At 36.8% G+C, this 23207-nt stretch overlaps 1 protein-coding gene across 3 annotated transcripts in view; it reads left to right on the top strand.

Annotated features, from left to right (window-relative positions):
- LOC132786662 (mucin-4) overlaps positions 1-23207 on the top strand; it is a 55962-nt gene that overhangs the window by 2345 nt on the left and 30410 nt on the right. Inside the window, exon 1 of one of the 3 annotated variants that reach the window (XM_060793252.1) lies at positions 2565-2764. The exons of the other annotated variants lie outside the window; for them this stretch is intronic. Within the exon in view, the coding sequence (XP_060649235.1) occupies positions 2762-2764 (3 nt within the window). The 5' untranslated portion in view covers positions 2565-2761. Of the gene's footprint in view, positions 1-2564; positions 2765-23207 lie in introns of those variants that run through there. 3 annotated transcript variants of the gene reach the window in all.

Genomic DNA, 23207 nt, shown 5'->3' on the forward strand with positions numbered 1-23207 from the left:
CACGCTTGTCTTTGTTCAATGCGCATTTTGAAATGAATATGAATATAAATCTGAATATTTTTGTCTGTCTCTCTTCCTTTTCTTTTTATTGCCCATATTGTGAGATCATCGCGACAATTGCTTGCGGCCACTTTCCATCTTCAGTTGGACATAACTTATTTCATTTGATATCGCATCGCATCGCATCTCCTCCCTTGGGGCACAACACCCATCGTGCATCTTCAATTCCCTGTTATTCCCACGCCTCTTAAGGCGACGCTGCTGTGTTTACATCTTTTACGATCAATATTTGTTTGCCTTCATTGATTTCGTTAGAGTCATATGACGTGATTTCTTCTATTGCTTTTTATAGAAGTTTATTACCATTTGATAAAGTCGATTGCTAGTTCTTCAGGTTCAGTTAAAAGCGATTGTTAGTTATTTATTAAATTAATTTATAGTCCAGATAAATCGTGTCTGCAATTTTAAAGTACGAAACTTTTATGTTTTTGCTGAGCAAAGAAATAGAAATAGATAATTAAATTATTCTTTAATGTAATAAACATTATGTCGGAATGTCTAATTTATCTATTTTGCATAAGAAACCTTATTATAGCTTAAGGCTAAAGCTTGAGCATTTTTTCATAAACATTTTCTCCAATTTGTCGTATCTTAATTGGTTATCTTAATAGATTCTTACAAATCAATTCTTGAGCATTTCTAATTTGATTTTTTGTCATATTTGGCTTAGTTGATAATGAAAACAGATGGAAATCGTTGGCAATAAAAGTGTTTTAATGATTTGAACTGACTTGATTTGCTTATCATATTTCCATAAATATCAAACAAAATGCGTGTCTTTAAATGCCAGAAGTAACTACCACTAGTTTTCCCCCTTCCCCATACCTTGCTTCAGGTCATTGATTAAACGTTCTAGAGCTTTGCGTTAGCAGAAGCGTCATGGCAACGCTGTTTTGTTGTTGCTGGTTTCTGTTGTGGCGCCCTTGTCTCATGTGTCGCTCTCTCTCTCCATCTCTCTCTCTCTCGCTCTCTGTCTTTCTTGCCACAGTTTGCGTGTAATTAAGCAGCGAGATAAGCTAGCCAAGTGGACAGTAGGTCATTTCTCGTGAGAGTCGCTTTATTGTGACTCTCTTATGGTGCCGCAAGTCGCTTGTCTAGACGAGGCGTCACTTTGCTGCACTTGTTGTCGCTGCTTTTGGAGTTTGGCCGCTTGCAGCGCCACAACACCAACGACAACAACAATAGTAATAATAATAATAGACACTAATGACTTGGTTGGTCACTACTTTGTTTTGTTCTCTCGCTTCTTCGTGCACATAAGTGTGCTAGTGTGTAGTGCATTACCCTTTGAGTGCCACACTTTGTGGCGTCGGCGTGTAAAGCACTTAATCACCTGTCAATTGATTAGCTTGTGCTTCGTAGATAATTGTTTTCTCTTCGTTTTTTTTGGGGCATTTGTTTACCTACAGATTGCCTGAAATGCAGCATAAACAAACACCAATAAAAACTACGATGGCAATTGAGGCATTACAAGAAGAACCCAAAAGATGCAAATGTATCTTATGCAGCTGCCATATTGCAGTAGTTGTTTGTAATGCCCGCTCTCTCTCTCACTCTCTTTCTCTCTTTACATTCAGCACTTGTCACTCAATTGGCTGAATGCTAGACCTAACTCTCGCTATCTCTAGCTGTCTCTGTCACTCATTCTGATAGCATTGTGAGTCATGCTTAGCGCTAGTTTTACGCGCTAGCATTTCACTCAATGCTCTCGCGATCTCTCTCAGCTGCTTGCTTGGAAGTTAACATGGCGGCTCGCTCTCTCTCTGTTTGAGTTAACAGCGCGTTAACAGCGCAGCGTAGTTTGAGTGCAGGAGAAGCACTTAACAGCTGTTGTTGTGTTTGTATTGTAAAATTTGGCGTTGAAGCGTGCGGTTCGGTATCGGTTGCGAACGCGCTTCGTTGAGTTGATTGCACTGCAAAGTATCTGACAGATACACCACGCGTCTCGCCTTGGGTGCTGTGTTTTGGTGCGGTGTGTTGTCGTTTTTTCATTCCCGCATTGTTTTTGGGGAATTTTTCATCACGTTGAATCATCAACAGCATCGGTATACGTTTTGTCTCTTGTCAAAAAACGCGTTTCGATCGCGCGTTCTACATATGAAAAATAAATTAACTTCTTATTGAGACACACACACAAACACATTCGCATATTCGGATTCGTGAATCGCAAGGCTGGAAATTCGTGTGTTGCTTCCTCAAAACAAATAAAAAAAAATTTAAAAAAAGCCAAAGGCAAAAAAAAGTCTGTTTAGTTTCCAATATATAACGCATATTATGAAATGCTTCCCGTAAACCGGTCAACACCTTTTTTTGGCTGATGTAAAGAAAAATAAATAAATGCAAAAAATAAAAGTGAAATTTTGTTGTGAATTTGTTATGCAAATCTAATACGAAATATTTGTATTTGCAAGTGTCGATGTGACTTGTGACGAGATATAATATCTAAGATACCCCAAAGAGAAACAAAGATACACAACAACAACATCGAGAGAAATTACAAAATAACAAATAGCCAAAAAAAAAACAAGCAAACAAACAAGCAACGACGACGACGACGACAAATCGACGCTGCTTTCATTTGGATTAATTGAATTTGTTGATTTTGGGTTGGGGTTGCTTGTTGCAGCACTCCCCTCGCAATCCCCTCGCAACCGAGGCATCTACTGAGACCCGTTTTTGGTAAATGAGATCAACTAGATAAATGGTGCGTATCTTGAACTAAAACTAAACCAAGCTCAGCTCAGCTTTAGTTATCGCGTAGCTAAAGTGATAATAAATTGAAATTTTTTCACGTAAATTGCGACGTAGCAGCGGAAGTCTCTCTCTCTCTCTCTCTCTGTGTTTTCTTGATAAATGTGTATGGAAAATCGGCGTAAACAGATGAATAATGAGCCATAATACTAATAGGGCAATGGGGCTTTGATTGTAGGCGTGATAAGTCGACCAAAGATCGATAGCTGGAACATAAGATTAAAGCAAGTTTTACTCTGACTCAGCTGAAGTTCGTTAAACAGAATCTTTCACGTCTGACTAATCAGATTACGGTTTTTTTTCGCCAGTACTAACGCTTTTGTCATATTTTATTATAGTGCTGACATTTAACATTACCTTTCTTTGTTTGTATAAACGCTGCTATCGAGTTTGCAAATAAATAAATTCCACAATATCGATCGATGGGTAACTAGATAAATAATGTTCTGCAAAGATTGATAGCTACAACTTGCAACTTTTTAGATACTAGATACTTTTGCTATCTGCTGCAGTTCACTCACCTTTTGCACATAATCCTTTGGCACCTAAGTTTCTGCCTCAGCTGCAATTTAATTAATTAAACAATCGAGCAGCAACGTTGACATGCAAACCATTTAAATGGTTTACCCTTCTGCTCCCTTCCCCTCTTCCTCTCCCTTTTACGTCTTGTCTGACATTGGCCCCGCTTTGTTTATCTTGTTAATTAAGCAACAAACTAACTACTGTTTAAATTTTTAATTGTTACCACACCGTAATTTGTCTCTCAGACTCTTCTCCTCTTCGTTTCTCTGCGTTTTCGCTTGGTCACTATTTTTTTTTTGTATTTCTGTTGAAGTGGAGCTGCGGCTATTATCTACACATCGTCCCACAACATTTATTCTTTACTCCACTCTTTCTCTCTCTCTTTCACTCACTCTCTAGCCATCTCTCTTTACTGCTTTGTGTCACATTCATTCTCCATTGGGATTGATTATGCACGCTCTTAACTCGCTTGGCTTTGCTGCATGTCATTTCCATGCGGGTTTCTCGAGTTTCGAAAGCGAACCTCCCTCTCTTTCCATTTCCTCCCCCTCTCTCGCTCTCTCTCATTCACTCCACACGCTACATGGCAATTAATGTATAAATACGAAAACGAATGCGAGTATGAATGCGAATGTGAGTGCGAGTGCGAGTTTGAGTATCTATGAGTACTCGAGAGTGTTCGCTCTCTTCTTATATTTTTTTTCTTTAGTGTGTTTTGTGCACATTGTTGGCATTTTTTAACAACAACAAGCATTTTATTTATATTTTTTGTCTTTGTTTGACTTTTGCGCTGCTCCGTTGGCAGTTTTAATTGTTGTTGTTTCTTTCGCTCGCCGTATTGTTTAATAATTCAGCAATTTTTCTGTTTTCTGGCACAATTCAATTGTCGCCAAGTTTTGTTGGTCAGTTGTTATTGTTGTTGTTTTTGTTGTTCTTTGCATCTGACCGACTCTCCAACTAATTTTTATTGGCTAATTAAGCACTACGCCTTTCCATTTTGTGTTTTGTTTTTTTCGGTTTCGCTCTCCCAATTTTCTATTTCCTTTTGTGCTGCGTTTTGCTAATTGTTCAAAAACAAAGAAAGCAAAATTGAGAGCAAAACTAATTGAAAATTGTTGTACCTACGAGATACGCTTTAAAGAGGGGTGAGGGAGGGGAGGAGGGGTGGGGCAGGGCCAGCACAAGGTTGGCAACAAAATCATCTGACTTGCTGTGGAGTCCAACTCCTTTGTTTAAAGTGATTCATGGAAATTCGTTTCGTTCAAGTTTTAAATAAAAGTTAATACGAGAGTTCTGTTTTTTCTGTTTCCATCAAACACATTTCCCAATAACTTTGTGGTTTCGTTTTAATTTCAGTAATCCAACTCGCATTCCAATTGATCAGCTGTATAGCTGCTTTATTTACTTTTGTTATTATTTGCATTTACTTGGCCCATTCGCTGTGCTCTGATTCATGCGATTTGCACACACATCAAAATAATAATAATGATTATTATTATGCATATTCAACTTATCTGCATGCGAGCTGAGTTGCCTAAAAAAGATACAAAAGTATCTATAGCTTGATATATGTATCTGTGTCTGGGTATATTGCTCTTTCAGGTCGTCTACATTGAGCTTTAACCTTGACGGCGAACACGTCCGCTTCTGTTGCTTAACTTACACTAGACACCAAGAGAACGTTGCTTATTTACATAGTTAAAGGCAGTGCAAAGAGCATGAAAAGTATTGTTAAATTGAGTCACATGAAAACACTGAAAGTTGTTAGTTCTATATAAAGAAAAGTTGCAAATACTTTTGCAGTATTTTGAAGAATCAACCAGAAATATCTAAAATAATCAATACTTAATGTATCTTACACTAAACTGCATAAGAACGCTGCTTATTTACTTAGTTAAAGACAGTGCAAAGAGCATGAAAAGTATTGTAAAATTGAGTCACTAAAAAAACAATGAAAGTTGTTAGTTCTATAAAAAGAAAAAGTTTGCTGTAAGCTAGAAATATCTTTAATAATCAATGCTTAATGCTTAACGTACACTAGACTTCATAAGAACTCTGCATATTTACATAGTTAAAGGCAGCAAAACAACAAGAAAAAAATTCTAAAATTGAGTCACTAGAAAACACTGAAAGTTGTTAGTTCTATAAAAAGAAAAAGTCGCAAATACTTTTGCTGTACTTTTGAGAATCAACTAGAAATAATCAATGCTTAATGATTTACTTACACTATCCACCAAGAGAACGTTGCTTATTTACATAGTTAAAGGCAGCGAAAGAGCTTGAAAAGTATTGTAAAGTTGAGTCATTAGTAAACACTGAAAAATGTTAGTTCTATATAAAGAAAAGTCGCAAATACTTTTGCTGTATTTTGAAGAATTAACTAGAAATATCAATGTTTAATGCCTAACTTACACTAGACTTCATAAGAACGCTGCTTATTTACATAGTTAAAGCCAGCAAAAGAACACGAAAAGTATTGTTAAATTGAGACACTAAAAAAACACTGAAAGTTGTTAGTTCTATAAAACGAAAAGTCGCAAATACTTTTGCTGTATTTTGGAGAATCGACTAGAAATACCTAAAATAATCAATGTTTAATATTTAACTTACACTAAACTCCATAAGAACTCTGCTTATTTGCATAGTTAAAGGCTCAAAAGAGCATGAAAAGTATTGTAAAATTGAGTCACTTGAAATCACTGAAAGTTGATGGTTCTATAAAAACAAAAGTAGCAAATATTTTGCTGTAAACTATAAATATCTAAAATAATCAATCTTTAATGCCTAACTTACACTAGACTTCCTAAGAACGCTGCTTATTTACATAGTTAAACAAAGCGAAAGACCATAAAAAGTATTGTTAAATTGAGTCACTAAAAAAACACTGAAAGTTGTTAGTTCTATAAAAAGAAAAAGTCGCAAATACTTGTGCTGTATTTTGAAGAATCAACTAGAAATATCTAAAATAATCAACTTGCTGTCTAGTGTCATTATTGTGCTGCCTTTTGTTGTTATCTTGACTTAAACTTGCGAAATTTCACACATTTTCAATGCGTCGCCCACAATTTCCCTCCCCCTTCTTCTTCAGCATTTGCGGCTTCGTCTCTCTGATCTAGCTGTGAACTGGAACAGTTGGCAAATATAATGTATGATTGCTTTAATTTATTTTTATTTATTTGCAAATTTACTTTTATTTTTTTTTTGGGGGCTTTGTATTATATTATTATTTTTATTATAATTTCAATTGTCATGTGATTTTTTTATATTTTTTGGGTTCGTTTTTATCACTTAACTTTTTGCGGTCGTGATTGTTGTTGTTGTAGTTGTTGTCGCTTATTGTGCGATAGTTTTCGCTATTGTTGCCACATTGTTGTTCTACTTTCTATGGACTGTGAGCGATCGCGTGGGTAGTTCAAAGAGTTCACAGATATCTGTTGTTGTATACATAAATCACCATAATTTTGTAACAATTTCATTTAGAGCAGCATAATTGCCATAAATAAGCAAAAATCATAATCAAAACACGCGCACGAGCCGCCAATTGCCAATAGGCAAGAGAGGTGAGTGTGGCAATTGGTAGTGGTCCAAGTCGGGGCATAAATTGCGCTATAAAGCGCACAATTAAAGTTGCAGTCAGTCAACAGCGAACAGCAGACAACAGACAGCGACAGCAAGTCAGCAAATTGGCAACACTTTCCAATTGAAGCGACAAGTAAAAGTGATCTACTGTGAGGTGTTAGGCGGGGAGATACTCTGTAATAAATGGGGAGATAAGAGCGCTGAAGTGCCTCATCACTTATTTTTTTATATGAAAATAAAAATTCCATTTAATAATAATGGTATTTAAGCAAGTTAATTGCATTTTTAGGATAACTGCCAACGACATTGTGGCTGTTAAGCATAATGTATTCGCTACTTATATTCTTAGCTTTATTGGCTCAATTCTAGTTTATTATATGCATGCAAATTCTCTTCATTTAATGTAATATATTCAAGTTAATTGTGTTTTTAGGATAACTGCCAACGATATTGTGGCTGTTAAGCCCAATGTATTCAGTACTTATATTCTCTGCTTTATCAACTCAATTCTTGTTTATTTTATGCATGCAAATTCTATTCATTTTATTCAGTATTTTCAAGTTAATTGCATTTTTAGGATAACTGCAATAGAACTTGAGGCATTTAAGTGCAGTTTCTTTGTTTCTAGTCTTTGGTAATGTGGCTCAATACCTATTTATTTTATTATTTATTCTATATAACGACGTTCTATGCATTTTAATTCAATGTATGTAAGTTATTTGCATATTTAGGATAGCTGCCATAATATGATTATGTTAAAGAACAGTAAAACTTTCAAAACAAAACAGATTTTTAGTGTATTTAGTTCGTTTAAGTTTATTATAAATAACTTTACGTTAAGTATTAATTGCCAAATTGAAACTATATTTTCATTAATATTGTTTATTTAGGTTACCTGCATTTTAGAATAACTGCCGCTTACATTCTTAACTTTTAATTATATTATACCCTATTCCATTTAGCTTAATGACTACAGGGTATGCAATACAATTGAGTTGAAGTGCTCGCGACGTGGCTCCATCGATTGTAATCGCGTTTCATTTGATGATTTTGCAATATTCGCCCGAGCATTTGGCTTAGATGAGCGACTTATCAATGGCTGTCTTCCACCCCTTTAACACCGCCCACTTTTATTACTCCTTGATCTGATTGACTTCTTCTCACCCTGCCTTCTCCTTTACACTCATTACTCTGTAATCTTTTACCTCTTTTCAAACAGACTCTACTTAATTCGCTGCCTTTGCTTCTCTTTGCTGACTGCAGCGAATCTTTTCGTCTGCTGCTGCTGCTGTTCATCTCTCCATCTCGCTCTCTCGCTCTGGTTCGCTTTGTTTTGCATTTAGCTGAATTCGCTGCATTTGGCACTCTCGCTTGCCTGCGGCGAATTTGTCAAATGTGTTTGGTGCTCTGCTTGCTCGGAATGCGGAAATATTGTTTGCTGTTTGTCTATCGTTTTGTTGTTGTTGTTGTTGTCGCTTCTGCTATCTCTTGCTGTTGCTGTTGGTTGTTGTTATTATTGTTATTATTGTTGCTGCTGCTGCTGCTACGTGCGCAATTTTTGCTTTTCTTCTCGATTTTGCTTTCTGCTCGTTTTGTTTCGTTTCGTTTCGTTTTCAACAGCTCATAGATACGTCGGCATTTTCTATGGTGCATGACATTAAAGTTTTAAATTTAACTGCAACACAGACTGCAAGTGGGGAAAAGTCGCTGCCCAGCACTACAGCTAGCCCTCTCCCTCTCCTTCTTCTCAATGGGCACTTAACCCTTGTGCGCACAATTGAACTTTACCAAGTGCGTTGAATTGTTAGCAAAAGTCGCGCCCCACTTTTACAACACTTTTCAAAACGCACACAGCACAACACAAATACAGGCAGACAGAAAAACACTCAGTCAGCCAGACAAACAGACAGTCAACACTCAATAAGTTGGAACGAAAGGCAGGAAATTGTTTTTAATGATTGCAATTAGTCATAATTAAATTTATTGCTTAATTGATTTAATGCCTTGTGGCTTGTTTTATGCTGTGTTTACTGTGCCCAGCTGCTCTCCACTTTTGCTGTTGCTTTGGCTGTGGCTGTGGCTGCTGCAACATTTGCATCATCTTACCGCGTCTGTTGTTGCCCACCCACTAGAGTGTTAAAAAACAACAAATAAAATAGCGCGCATACGCCGCGTGGTACCGCGCAAAAGTTGAATTGCATTTGCCGCCAGCGAGTTTTTTTTTTGCTGTGAGTTTTGGGGGCGATCGCGTGCCGTTTGCTCTGACAGCTGCAATCCGAGAGCGGCAAACAACAAATCAAATAGAAAAAAAGCACAGCAACTGTCACAATAATACACTTTCAACTAAAGCGAGATACTTTGATTTTGTCAGTCCCTAAAGTCTCTTTTTTTTAAAGTTGAGTAAATACAAACTAGAACTAGCTTGAGTTTGAAATAAATGTCGATCTTAACAATATCTTTAAACAAGATTTCCATCCACAAAAAGGTTTTGAAACAAGATTCCAAATCTTGTTTTAAAGATTTAAAATTTCTTAAACTCAAGAATTTTGCTCTTGTTTTTGTGTTCTATAAAAATACAATTATTCTCTTTTAGAGTTTTCTTTCAGGTTTCAATTTACTGAACCAATCTTGAAATAGAAATATATTCTTTAATTTTTGGAAAGAAAGAAAGTTCATCTTGATTTAAGAATTTATTTACTAGTTTGCATTTTGACAGGACTTCAACTTGATACAGTATTTTTTATTTTATTTTAGTATTTTTCTCAATTTTAGTACATTTTCTTAATTCTAGTATTTTTCTTAATTTAATTATTTATTCTTAAGTGTAGTATTTATATTTTATTTTAGTATTTTTCTTAATTTTAGTATATTTTCTAATTTCTAATATTTTTCTTAATTGAATTATTTAATCTTAAGTGTAGTATTTATATTTTACTTTAGTATTTTTCTAAATTTTAGTATTTTTTCATTTTAGTATTTTTGTTGCAATTTTAGTATTTTTTTTTAAATGTGTAGTGAAGTGTTTGAAAAGCTTGAATACTTTAAACTTTTTCCATTGCCGTGCAAATGTCAAAAAGTGTGACAGAGATTTCATTGACGAATTGCACAGTGACATGAATCGAGCAAACAGCAAAAGCAGTAAGAGCAAAGCAAGTCACATGGCTGACCCACTTACAAAGTGCTTTGCTGTGGTTCATCAACGCCAGAAGCAACAGAGCAACAGCAACAACAAGAGAAAAACAACTGTTTTGCCCTTTTAGTTGCTACAGCTTCCAGTTTTTCTTTTAGCTTGTTGTTCTTCCTCTTTTATGTTGGTTGTAGATTGAGCACGATTTAGCTTTAAACTTGAAAATTGTGAGTAAAGAGAGCGTTGTTCGTTCTACAAACAACCAGCTGCAGCTTATGTGGGAAGAGAGAAAGATTGCACAAACTGTGTGGTGGTCAGGAAATGTTTTGTAGCCTTGAGATGGCAACAAGTTGCTTTGCTTGTTTATTTGATTGATTGTGTGTTGCGGCGGAATTAAGGAAGCTGCGTTTAAAGTTGGTATTCGTTGTTGTAAAAACTGAAAACTACAAGATAAAACGATGCTTAGGTATTTCGATTTGCTTGTCGACATGTCCATCTATATCTTTTACGAGTATCTACAACACACAAAGCAAACCACCTTGCGCACTGCGCACAGTTAGTCATACCAAAAACACAGATACAGATACAGATACAAGATACGCGCACTTACAGATACATGCGCACAAAATACGGATATCTGGGCAGCTACAAACACAAGACAACACAACACAACACAGTTAACCAACACAACTGCCAATTGTTAACCCAAATGTGCTGCCAAGTGAGTTACGACCAAGAAGAGGGAGGAAGGAGAAGGCGGAGGGGGAGGGAGAGGGGGAGGTTGATTTCTAGTGATTGGCGCGCCTGCGCAGCGCGTTGCCAACTGATTTGTTGCGCATTGATTGAAGGGTAAATTACAGGTTGCCACATGCGATTCGATGCGATTTTGTTTTGCAGCCAGCCAGCCGCTGGCTTTTCTCACTCTCCGGCTACTTTATTTTATTTTATACTTTACTTATTTGCACATAGAATTTGTTGCTATTTGATTTTTCGCAATTGCCTGCAAATTGCGTCACCTGCTGCCGTTGCTTTTTCGGTTAGCTTTTAGCCAAGTTTGCGCAGCCATATATGGGTGAAGTTTGTGCTGTGCCCCCCTCTTAACTACTTTATATGCGTGTGTATGTGTGCGTTTGTATCTATGTCATGTGTCGGCTAATAACTGCATATTTAATTCGATTTCAATGCTGTGTCACCGCGCGTTCGGCCAAAAGTGGAGCTGTCACGTAATTAAAGTCACATAAGCATATGAAATTTTCTGTTATTATATTTGCGTTTATTTTCGTTGTTTTCGTATTTACGGATTTTGTTTTTGGCCACATACGCATTGGCATTTCAAGCACTCTCAAAACAGTCAAAATAGTACAAGCCACCGGTAAGCAAACAAAAGCAAAAACAAAACAACAATCATGCAAATAGTCAACGACGTCGTCGTCACACATTTTGAAACTATGACGCACTTTATTTCGGGTCGAAAATTGAACTGGTTTCGAAATGATTATTTACGGAATTGGAGCTTCTCTTTTTTTTTTTTTTTTTTTGAAGCGAACTTCTTGATGATGTTTTAAGTGGAAATCATTTATGTGCACATTTCCGTCCACGCAAAGTTTACGTAAATTTTATAGATCGACTATTTTTATGCAGTTCCATTTAAACGGCGTTGATTCTAGCTGAAGATGTTTAGAGTTTTGTGAGAGCTGCAAAACTTGTTGTATAAGATGAGCAAATACTTTAAGAAGAGTCCATTCTTCTTTTTAGTCTTTGATTTTAGCTTCTAAACTTGTTGTATAAGATTAGCAAATACTTTTAGAAGAGACCATTTGTTATCTTTCATTCAACTCTTTGATTTCAGCTGAAGATTTTCGGAGATTTGTGTAAGCTTCAAAACTTGTTGCATAAAATTAGCAAAAACTTTAAGAGGCGACCATTTTTGTATCATTCTTTCTACTCCATACTACTTTACTTATAATAAATGCTGCTAGCCATCCGTAATAAAAATTACAAATGTTCGTTTATTCCTTATTGATCTTTGATCGTAATTCGTTTCATTTTTTTTACGTTCGTTACTCGTTAATTCATTTATTCGTTATTGATCTGTCGTTACTTGCAACTCCTTAAGTTTTTATGTTTGTTACTCGTTAATTTACTATTTCATACACTCAAGATTTATTTTGGTTTTTCTATTACAAAAACTTAAACTCTGTTAAATCTCTTTTTTAATGTCGAATCATTACAGTTGAAAAGTTGTTCATTATTTGGTAATTCGTCAAACTTTATAGTTTAGCATTTTATTGCCAAGTCGTTCGTTAGTTGTTACAGATCAATTTAGTGCCTGTTTCTGGGCACTTTTCTTTTATCGCTACTTGTTGTTACCAACAATAAGGTAGTTTGGACTGTCAAAATGATTATTGTAGCATTAGGAATTGAGAGATTGCACTTTCCCAGGTTGTCGAGTTAAAGTTCATTACAGACTGAGGCAAATGATTCACGTGCTTTAATGGCAAAGTAAAACCCACTGTGAACATTTCCTTTTAATTAATAAGTATCTCGTGTTTTTTTTTATTTTTCATTCGTTTCTCGTTGCTTTGATTCACTTTTAAAGCCTTTGGCGGCCAGAGCCAATAAAACCGAGAGAGAAAAAAACGAACTTTATAGCACTCGGTGTGGTTCATCATAAAATGCTAAAATACAAAAAAACGCGGATATGATGACCTCATTTGGAATTATGTAGAGGCCGGGCTAAAACACCGAAAGCGCAGAAAACACAAAAACCAACAACTAATTGGAGAGCCAAGTTAAGACACTCCATCGTTTCGCACAACTGTTCTAAGAGTGTGTGTGTTTTGTTGGCCCCCCCCTCTGTGATTACATATAATACGCTCGTTAACAAAATTAAACCACAAAACATAAAAAACAACAACAATAACAACAGCAGCCGCTTGTGGTGTCATTTTTGCCGATTGGCTGAGTATGGTTTTTTGTTTTTGTTTTTGTGCATTTTGTTGTATTTTTAAATAATTGTTGCAATCAAATATAATTACAAATGCATTGAAGTTGTCCATTTGTGTTTCCTTTTTGCATAGCAATTATATAAACACAATACATGGCAAAAAGAGCTCAATTATTTGCCAGTTGCAGTTTCAGTTGCAGTTGCAACAACCAGAAGACGACGAAGAAGAAGAAGAAAATCTTCACGTCGCGTCGCGTCGCGTCTTTCGATGCGGTAACATGCCTCAATTTCGGTTGCCGAACATTATTATTATTACGACTATTTCGCATTTTGCCTACAATCCACAATATTCGTCTATTTTTTGTTTTCTGTCTTTCTGTCTTGTGTTATTTGTTGTTTGCTGCCAGTTCAAACGGCAGCCGGCCAACAACAATTGATCATTTGCTGTTTTGGCCACAACAAAAAAATGAAAAGCGTCCGAAATCGTTATGAAAACATGCGCAGAAAACTGCAGCTGAAATCGCTGTTGCAATTTGAATACTCTTTAAAAGTGACTCAGAGATTTCGTAGTAAAGCAAGCTATAAAGAGTTATTAAAACAATCTAAGCTATGATTTATGTACTTGCACTAATAAAGATTAAATTAAGAGCAGGTATTAAATACTTTATCTTTAAACAAACACTGCTTTGTTTGTTCTAAGATAAAATACTTAATTTCGCTCTATTAAAGCAAAGAATAAGTAAATATTATTCTTGTCTTATTTTCCATGATTGATCCTTTGCTCTTTGTTTGAGTTTTTCTTTCATAGTTTTTGTGGCATTTCACAAAAATGTCATTTCGTAGAATTCTTTAAATTTTCAACTGATTTTATTGTTGGAAATCCTGTGCTTATCTATTGTGGACTTTACGTTTCCTGAGATAACGTTATCGCAGGGATTCCTGTGAAGCGATAGACATTTTTAGAACTGTTCCAAGTGTTATCTTCAACTATATAAATTGTGCACTTATTTGGTTTGTCTTTTTGTTGTGCTGTATTTATTGCACAGTTTTATAGTTTCAATTATATAAACGTTTAGTTTACTTTAATTGATTTTGCTCTATTTTTTTCTGCGTTGAACATATTTTCTTTTGTATTTTCTGTATTATTATTATTATTATTGTGGTTTACATATTTATTGCGTCCATAGTTGATTTTAATTTAGATTATAAAGAACTTAGACTTCTTAAGTACTTTACAGTATGAATGAATGAATGAATTTTATATTTATTTAATTTTTTTGTGTTTGTTTGTCTTTAGTATATTTTATTTAGTTTCCTCAATTATTATTTTTTTTATTTTTTAAAAATTATTTTCTTCAGTTTTTTTTTTATTTATTTTCTTTAGTTTATTTTTGTATACATTATATTTATTTATTTTCTTTAATGCTTCATTTTGATATTTTCTTATGTTTATTTTCATTAATTTTTTTTTGTTTGCAAACCGCTTTTAATTTTGTTATTCTATTTTTATTTGCCCCAATACTTTTGTTCGTTTTTTCGTAAACTTTATTTTACATTATATGTTTATCTTTAATTTTTATTTATTCTAAATTTATGTGCATTTTCTTTTCTTTGGTATTTTATATTTCATATCTGAATTATATTCTCTTTTGGATTTTATTTCATTCATACTCGAAGCCTTTCTCATTTTCATTGCACATTGTGCTAGATACTTATTTAAAGCCAGCTGCAATCAGCATTACAAACTTGAGCTAACCTTTTTGGTAAGGGCATGAGAGACAAACAATAACAGCCGCAGCAGCAATAGTTACAACAACAGCAACAACAACAGCAACAACGGCATTTGCAGCCTCCAATTGCAATCGGGCCAATTGTGAACTGTGCTAGATGCAGTGCAACTTTTGCAGTCGTATCGTCGTCGTTGTTGGCCCCTCTGGTTGACTTCTTCAGCTACTACTTCATTGTCTGGCCCCGAAGTCGGAGTCGTCGTCGTCGGTTGCAGTTGAATCTGGCAGACTTGCTGACTGGTTGACTGCTTAAAAACCCATCATCAATGGACGCAGCCAGTGTCTCGGCTAACTGTAATGTCGTCAGCGTTTTGTTGGCCGACTGTCGACTGTGTTTGCCCTGTTGCCAGTTGCCTGTTGACTGTGTGACTGTGTGACGACGCCATTATGAAATTGCACAGTGGTAGAGAAGAGTGGCAAGTGGGAAGAGGCAACAACAAAATACAAAAAACAGATGCAAAGTTTGTTTTTTCGCTTGTCTTGTGGAAGACTTTTCACCTGCCATGCAAATAGGAGTCAAACCCACACCCGCACCTATTGGCCCCAAAAAGCAACTGACAGCGACTGCAATCTGTCTGTCTGTCTGCCTCGTCTGCCACGTCTGTTTGGCTGGTCGACCAGCTGTTGTTGCCACCAGTGTTGAATGTTTGCACTTTCCTGCGCAGTTGAACTCAATGCGCTTCGGCTTTGGCTTTTGCTTGGTCGATTTACAGCAGTTTTCCCATTTTAAATTTGTTTTTCAATTTGATTTCTGTGTGCGCAATTATTGTGAAATTAAGATGTTTTATGCTGCTGTTGTTGTTTGCTTTGTTTATTTGCCTTCGCTCTTACCTTTGATATAGTAATCGCCGCTAGATAAAGATTCGACTATCTCTGGACACATGCGATTAAACTTTCTATGGCCTCAGCGCCTCTATTGTGTTTGCTGTTTGCTTTGCTTTTGCCAATTTCAATTTTTGTGTGTATTCTGTGTGTGTGAATTATTATTTTCGCCACGATGATAAGATATAAAACTCTCGGTGCGCTAATTATGCTTAGAAACTTTTCAACTTTTCAGCTGCTGACACACTAACGAAAAAAAATAAAGCAGAAAAATAAAACAAACCACATGAAGCTGTCACTTTTTCCATGCGGCGGCGCACGCCAAGAAAAATCTGTAACAAATGCAACACAGCTGCTGACGCTGTGGCTGTAGAACAAACTTTCACCCGAAAAAGCGACAAGCAAACAGCAACAGCAACAACAACAATCAGTGCAACGGGCCACATGTTGCAACTGTTTTATGGCTTGAAATTCACACTCTTAATTGCCAAGCTGAGACTGCGACTCGAGACCTAAAAGTGCCGTAGCGCATTTAAGCTGCAGGCTGGCTGCGTGCGTGTATCTGATAGATACAAGTACTTGCAACACACACATAGATACACATTCCTATGTGTGCGCTGTTTATCCGATGGGCTGAAGCGCAAGTCTTTACGCATCTCTAGACATACAAGTAGTAATCAAGAAGAAAAGTACACGCACTCGTTATATAGAACGATTATTTCTGCGTTGCAAGTTGGCCAACAACACAACACAATGAAAGAGAAAATTAATAGGCAGCTTTGCTGCCGTTGCAGTTGCTGCTGCTGTTGCTGGTTGCAATTGGGGCCTGCAGGTTAATTAAGCACATTAGCAGCCCATCAGCGCAATATTTAATGGTCGCCCCTGCGGGAAAAATGTTATGTTATGGATGTCAACTGGGGCATTGATTGATGCCACAATTCAGATAGAAACTACTAATTACACAGTGCACTAGAAGCGGCAGATATAGATACTTTAAACTGAGTAGATCAGCATTCAGCTCACGTACTCAAGCTTGCTGCTTGAGCTTTATCTGGGAAAAGTGCATTAAATGCTTTGAATTTGTGAGATGCCTCTTAGCTTTGCAACTTGATTGTAATGCTTGATATAAGTATAAGTATTTTGTGCGCTACCTTTTTTTATACCCGCTGTCCATTAGCTAGAAGGGTATATTATTGAACAGCTTAAAATTGTAGTTGTTTTCAATGATAATTAGAACTTTTGGTATATTTGGTACTTTATGGTATATTTTGTGCCTTATGGTGTATTTTGTACATTATGTTATCATTTTTACTATATGGTATATTTGGTGCTGTGTGGTATATTTTATACTTTATGGTATATTTTGTGCTTTATGGTTATAATTTGAGCTTTATGATATATTTTTCACATTTCGGTATTTTTTTTCGGTATATCTTACATTTTGTACCTTTTGGTATATTTGGTAATTTACGTAATTTTTCTAATTCAATGTATATTTTGTACTTTATGGTATATTTTGAAGGAAATAGTATATCGATATACTATGTATAGTATATTGGTATATTCATATTGGTATATTTAAATATTAATACCCCACTGTTAAGCTTTTATTGAGAACGAGTAGCAAGTATCTCACATTCGAGCCCACTAGACTGTACTTTTCTTACTTGTTTTTTAGCGGGAACTCGGGGAAATGCGTCAGTTTTGGGTTTTGCGGTCGCTGCAATTGAAATCATTCGCAATTGGAGCTGCAAACAGAGACAATAACCATAACAATAAATAAGTAACTACACAACACCCACTTGCGGTTGTCATCCACATTCGAGCCAAAGATACAGATACACACACACGGAGATAATTTTCTAGCTGGAAAAGCGCTCGTCGCACGTCGTGAGTGTAAATTGTGTTAAGTTCTTTTGGCTTTCTCGAAAAACGCTCTGGCTTTCTATTTTGTCCCCGCCTCAGTTCTGACTAATGACGCTTTGGCCCCCCCATTCAACCAAGCCTCTATCTATCTATCTATCTGTCTGTCTGTCTGTCTGTATGTCTGGATTGCCATTTTGTAGTTGTTGCTGCTGTTGTTGTAGGAGGAAGTCGCCTATTGCTCTGCAGCTTATTTCATTTGTTCAGTTTGTTGTTTGTTTTGCTGTTTGCTGTTTGTTGTTTGTTGGTCCGGCTTTGGGGGTTTCTCTTACAGATTCTGGAACGTCATAGCTTCTACTACTTTTCTGAAAATTACACTCACACTCTAATGATAATTAGCGGCATTATTTTCCCATTATTCTTTTTGAAAGTTTTTCACATCGCTTCGTCCAGCATATTTTTCAGTGTTGTGTGCAATTAAAGCGTCATTTAACTGGGCGTGGGAGACAAGCCCACCCAATTTACAATATTTCATAAATAAATAAATATACTCAGAGTTGTAAAGTTTTATATTTATATCGTTGCTCGATCCACAGGTGGTTTTATCTTTTTTTGTTCGCCTGACACATGACAAATTATGCGCTACACATTTGCTTTTATTTATATAGTTGTTTAGTTGTTGCCTGTTTTGGCCAACAGCATGAAATTGAAATTGCAAAAAGAAAAAAGATTTTTAATTAAAACTACAAAGCAAAATTGATGAGGTTTTTTGTTTTTCTTCACAATTCAATTAAAATTAATAGCCATGCATGTTATAAATGAGTTAGAGCGCGCGGGTTCAGTTCAATGGCACATTACGCAAAATTCACAGATCCAAATGCAGAGACGATAAAAAAATTGCAATGCGAATCTGTTTGGTTTGCTCCACTTTGCCATGGCTTTGGCCAAGATTAGCGCAATGTGTTGTTGTTGGCCAGCAGCAGCAGCAGCAGCAGCTGCTCAGCACATAGCTTGGCTATTAAACTGGCCACACAGTTTGTTCATCCATCTCTCTCGTTGTTTGCTTGCGCTTTGTTGCTGCTCTGATGAAGACAACTCAGCAAATAGCAGGCAACAGCAGCAACAACATCAGCATGCCACAATCGGCAACAAAGTTGGTTGCTTCTTCAGCTGCTGCTGCTGCTGCTGTGGCTTACGTGTGACGACGGCACGCTTCCGACTTTCTCCAGACACAAACACACACTCGCACACACTCATTTATTCACTTATACACTCGCATGCTACTCGCATTTGCTTTGCTTTGCGCGCTATAACAAATTCAGTCTGCTCGGCTGCCTGCTTTTGGCCTGCCTAATGATCCATTCGTGAGTGTCTGAATTTCATATGCAAACCGGCCTCTGACGGTTGCCAAATTGAAATGTGCGCACAGCTCATGCTCATACTCGAAACTCATTCCTTTGCCTTTTGTTTTACACTTCACTCTTTCTCAGTTGTTGGCCATTTGCCAAAATGTTGGCCACATGCACGCTAGGGCTTAAGATGCTTTTCTTTCTTTCTTTCTTTCTTTCTGCTGTCTCAACTCTAACATAGTTAAGACTTTTTTCCAGTCTAAACAATTTGTAAACTTTTCGTTCGTATCGTAAACAAGCTGCGTATTACGGCACATGTCAGAAAAAAATATTAGAAAAAAAAGAACTGAGGGAATTACATACTTATGCACATGTTTGCGTTGTTGCTAATAATAAAAAGAGATTACGGAAAGAACAGAGAACTAACGGCATTTCATGGATGAATTGTCTACAAGATACTCAACTTAAATCTGTTTTCTAAATTGTTTTTTAGTTTGCTTACAAAACATGAATTTTCACAATTGATTTTTAATGCAAAAAGAGAATGTTAGTTGTGCCTTTTTTTTCAAGTAATTACTAATTATTATTATTAAAGCAATAATGTTATTTATTTATTCTCTTTTTATGGCAATCATGGACTAAAATTTAATAGAAATCAGTTTGATAGGAAAGGCCAAAAAACTTTATTTGGTGAATTGTAATTACATATTATTCTGTTCTTTTTTCTTCTTTTACTCAAAATCTCTTGTGCTATATTTGAAAAAGTATTTTTAAAGTTATTGTTAAATTTTTAGGATAACATTGGCTATAAAATGTATTAGCAAACAACTTAATATTGCTTTTTATCACGCCTTTCTTTTTAATCACAATCTCTTGTGCTATAATTGAGAAAATACTTTGACTATAGAAAAAAATATAATTTTCTTTTTTAAAGCGACTTTCTTGTACGCACAATCTCTTTTGCTATAATTGGAAAAGTAATTTATAAATATTTCTATAAGTAGAATTAAGTCAACTCACATATTATGGCACCATTCTTTTTCTCCCAATCTCTCGTGTTATAATTGAAAGAAAAGTTTAGAAATTATTTCTTTATTATTAAAATAACAATGACTATAAAATATAATTCCCAAATAACTCAATTTTACCTATTATAATTAGATTTTATTTCGTCTTTTTTCTACTCCCAATCTCCTGCGCTATAATTGAAAGCATACTTTGGAAATTATTCTTAAATTTTGGCAAATGATGCTTAATTGTATTTAATATGTATTTACAATTGACTTGTAATGCAATTTAACTTATGTAATGTGTTGATTTCTATTCTTTATCTTTGCAGGTGAGTTTGTGTGAAATTGCTAACTGTTTAATGTCTATGCCCCATCATCGTGATCGTCATCATCATCATCGTCGGCATTACGGTGATGATTATCAGGCGCGGGTAAGCTTAAGAAAACTTGTTTAAACTCAAAACTTAGAACAGCATCAAATTGGGCAACCAAGCGAGACTTGACCATGTGAGAGGATGTTGAGTGCTAACGTATGAGTATTTTTTTTGGTGGATGTGGATTTTTTCGGCCAGGTTGTGGTTTCTGTGTTTATTTTTATGATTCAAGCGAATTGTAAAATATGTGTGCGAGTGTGTGTGTGTGTGTGTGCAATTATAATAAATTATATTCGCGTGGATTAACGAGTTAATGACGGTGTCGGGGCTGGAAACCATAAGAGAGCGCGTGTTTTTAATTGTTAAATTGCTCAAAAGAAAACGACGCAGTCGCAGTCCGCAGTAAGAGCAACAAGCGGCGTCTGTGAGCGGCGGCGCTTACCAAATTTGTGTCATGCCCCAAATAAGTCAAATCCGCACAATCCGGCTGAGAGCAGCAGCAACGCCACTTCCCCAACGGATGTGGCCTAGCCGGGCGTATGCGTCGTATGCGCGATGTGTGATGCACCGCAATGCGGTTGGTCGAAGCGATTGGAAAATCATTAGGAAAATCATCGTGTTGCATTGGGGGATGCTAATGCATAGTGGCCAGGAAATCCATGAAAAGGCATTGCCAATATGTTGTATGGCTATATTTAGCCAAGTTATTGGCGTTGCCATGTTAACAACTTGCAGTCGACAAAGACAACGACAACAACAACAACTTCGACATCGACAGCGACGACGACAACAACGTTGACGACCTAAATTTACCGTAAAATGCATGAGAAAACTGCTGCTGAGCGCCAAAGACGTCATGGAAATGTCTTAGACAGCGGGTGGCTTAAAGACAGGAGAGTGCGGGGGAGAAAGAAGATTCTCAGTGCGTTGCGAATGTTGTGTTGTGTCTCCGTCTCCGACTCCGTCTCGGGGTCTCAGGTGTCTGCCTGCTGTGCAGCTGTCGCTGGCAGATGCAACAAGTTGCCAAGCCAACGTCGCCAAGGTCATCGTCGTTAAACGTGGCCAGCAGCAGCAGCAGCAGCAACACCAGCAGCAACAGCAACTACAACAACAACTACAACGACAGCATCCACAGGCACGACATCGTTGCCTTTTAAACTGTTTTTGGTAGCTGCTTTGCTTTTTTTCTCTTCTCAACCTCTCTTGCAGTCTGTTTTATTTCTTTTTTGCTAGTCTGGCCAGTTTAGCCAGTTTTTTTGTTGTGTTGTTTTGTAGTCTGTTGATTCTCGGTGCTTTTGTGTGCATGCTTGCATCGTGCTTGTTGGGCTTCTTCATCATCTTGGCGCGACGTTCTTGTGCTCGTATTTCATTTTTGGGCCGCCGCCTTGTTTGCGTTGTGTTTTCGCCCATATGGCGCCGCTGAAGTATTATTGCTGCGCCTGGGAGAGCGCATTTAAAGCGGAAAATTTATGAAATACTCGCAGTAATCACAACGTATACAATTTCACTATAAATTATGCAAGTGCATAACCTTTTTTCCCAAGTAACGAAAGTCAACGAACTTCAGCTCCTTGAATCATCAGCGTCATGAAGGACCTCTTCTTCTTTTAGTTCAGTGTCAGGCTTAAGGACGCGCCCCAATGTTAGCTAGAGAGCACGCACTCAGTATTAAAGTAAAACTTAAGCGCACACCTCGAAAAAAAAACCCAGTGAACCGTGGAAAAGTGTGCGCTGCGTTGGTCTGCGGCCTGTCAACGCGTCGTATACTTAATATGTATTTCCAGTTATAGACGCTCGTCGACGTCGGCGCTTATCGATTGGCATGAATATTAGACGATGTCCTCATTTACACACACACCTGTTAAATACACACACACAAGGCTAGGCCCGCAGCCTTTCGAATGTGTCTGTATATTTATTTTTTCTATTTTTTTTTGCTTTTAGTTTAACCAAGTTACTGAGGCTGCTGCAACATGCAAACAAGTCTTTTATGGCGCTTTTCCAGTGACAGTGCATCACATGGCCATGTTTGGTTATCTTTAACTGTTTGTAAGCCAACGGAGTTGCCTTTTTTGCTTTTTGCCAGCTGATGTTCGTCTACGTCGCTGCTGTTGTTGTTGTTATCAATGACGCCGGCAGTTGAACAGGTTTTACTCAGATTTTGTGTGTGTGTGTTTGCTAAAGCACACAACTAATTAGCCAACCGCATTTTTCAGTCAACAAGCACCGCAGCCATTTCAATAAAATTCATAAAATTGCCAAAGCACTTTTTTCGCTGCAATTCTGCTGACCCCAAAAGCCAGAATTTAAAATGCACTCGCCATAAAGCGAACAAAGAATTTGACTGTGAAATGGGCTAAAACGAAAGATACGTTTTTAGGCAGCAGCAACAGTTAAGCTCTTTGTACATTGTGTATGTGTGTGTGTGTGTGTCGGAAAGTAAATCCGCTCTAATTGAATTGTCAAATCAAAGCCAGCGCAACCTTGAAGCGGCTTCTCTGAGCACATTTGCATTTCCATTTCCATTTGCTGACAGTAGCACAATTAACTAAGCCCAGTTAAAAAGTAAGCTCGCTGTTCAATTGCGGCGATTAAAGTCGTTTGTAAATGGCACTGAGTGTTGCTGCGCCTCTAATGGCGACTGGGCTTGGTCTTCAACCATGATCAACATCATTATCATCATCATAGACATCGTCAGCCAAACTCATCATGCAACAACAACAAGGTTGCCCGTTCTCTCTCTCTCTCTATCTGTAGCGAAGGTAACGCAAAATGTTGCAGCGTCGCTTCGGTTACATAAACGCTAATGAAAATGCCGCCGCCTCATTAGCCTGCGCCTTATGAATACAATTACAACAACGCGGCAGCTAAACGAGCACAGAATAAGTGCAATTCATTTGTCCATCCATCTAATTATGAGAGCTGTTGTGTGTGTGTTTTGCAATGATAGGGCAACTTCTTGTAGAGTTCCAGCAATCGAATTACAATTACTTTAGACTCAGTTTTGTATTTTTTA

Source organism: Drosophila nasuta, chromosome 2R, assembly GCF_023558535.2.
Source record: "Drosophila nasuta strain 15112-1781.00 chromosome 2R, ASM2355853v1, whole genome shotgun sequence".
In the NCBI taxonomy this organism is placed as follows: Eukaryota; Metazoa; Arthropoda; class Insecta; order Diptera; family Drosophilidae; genus Drosophila; species Drosophila nasuta.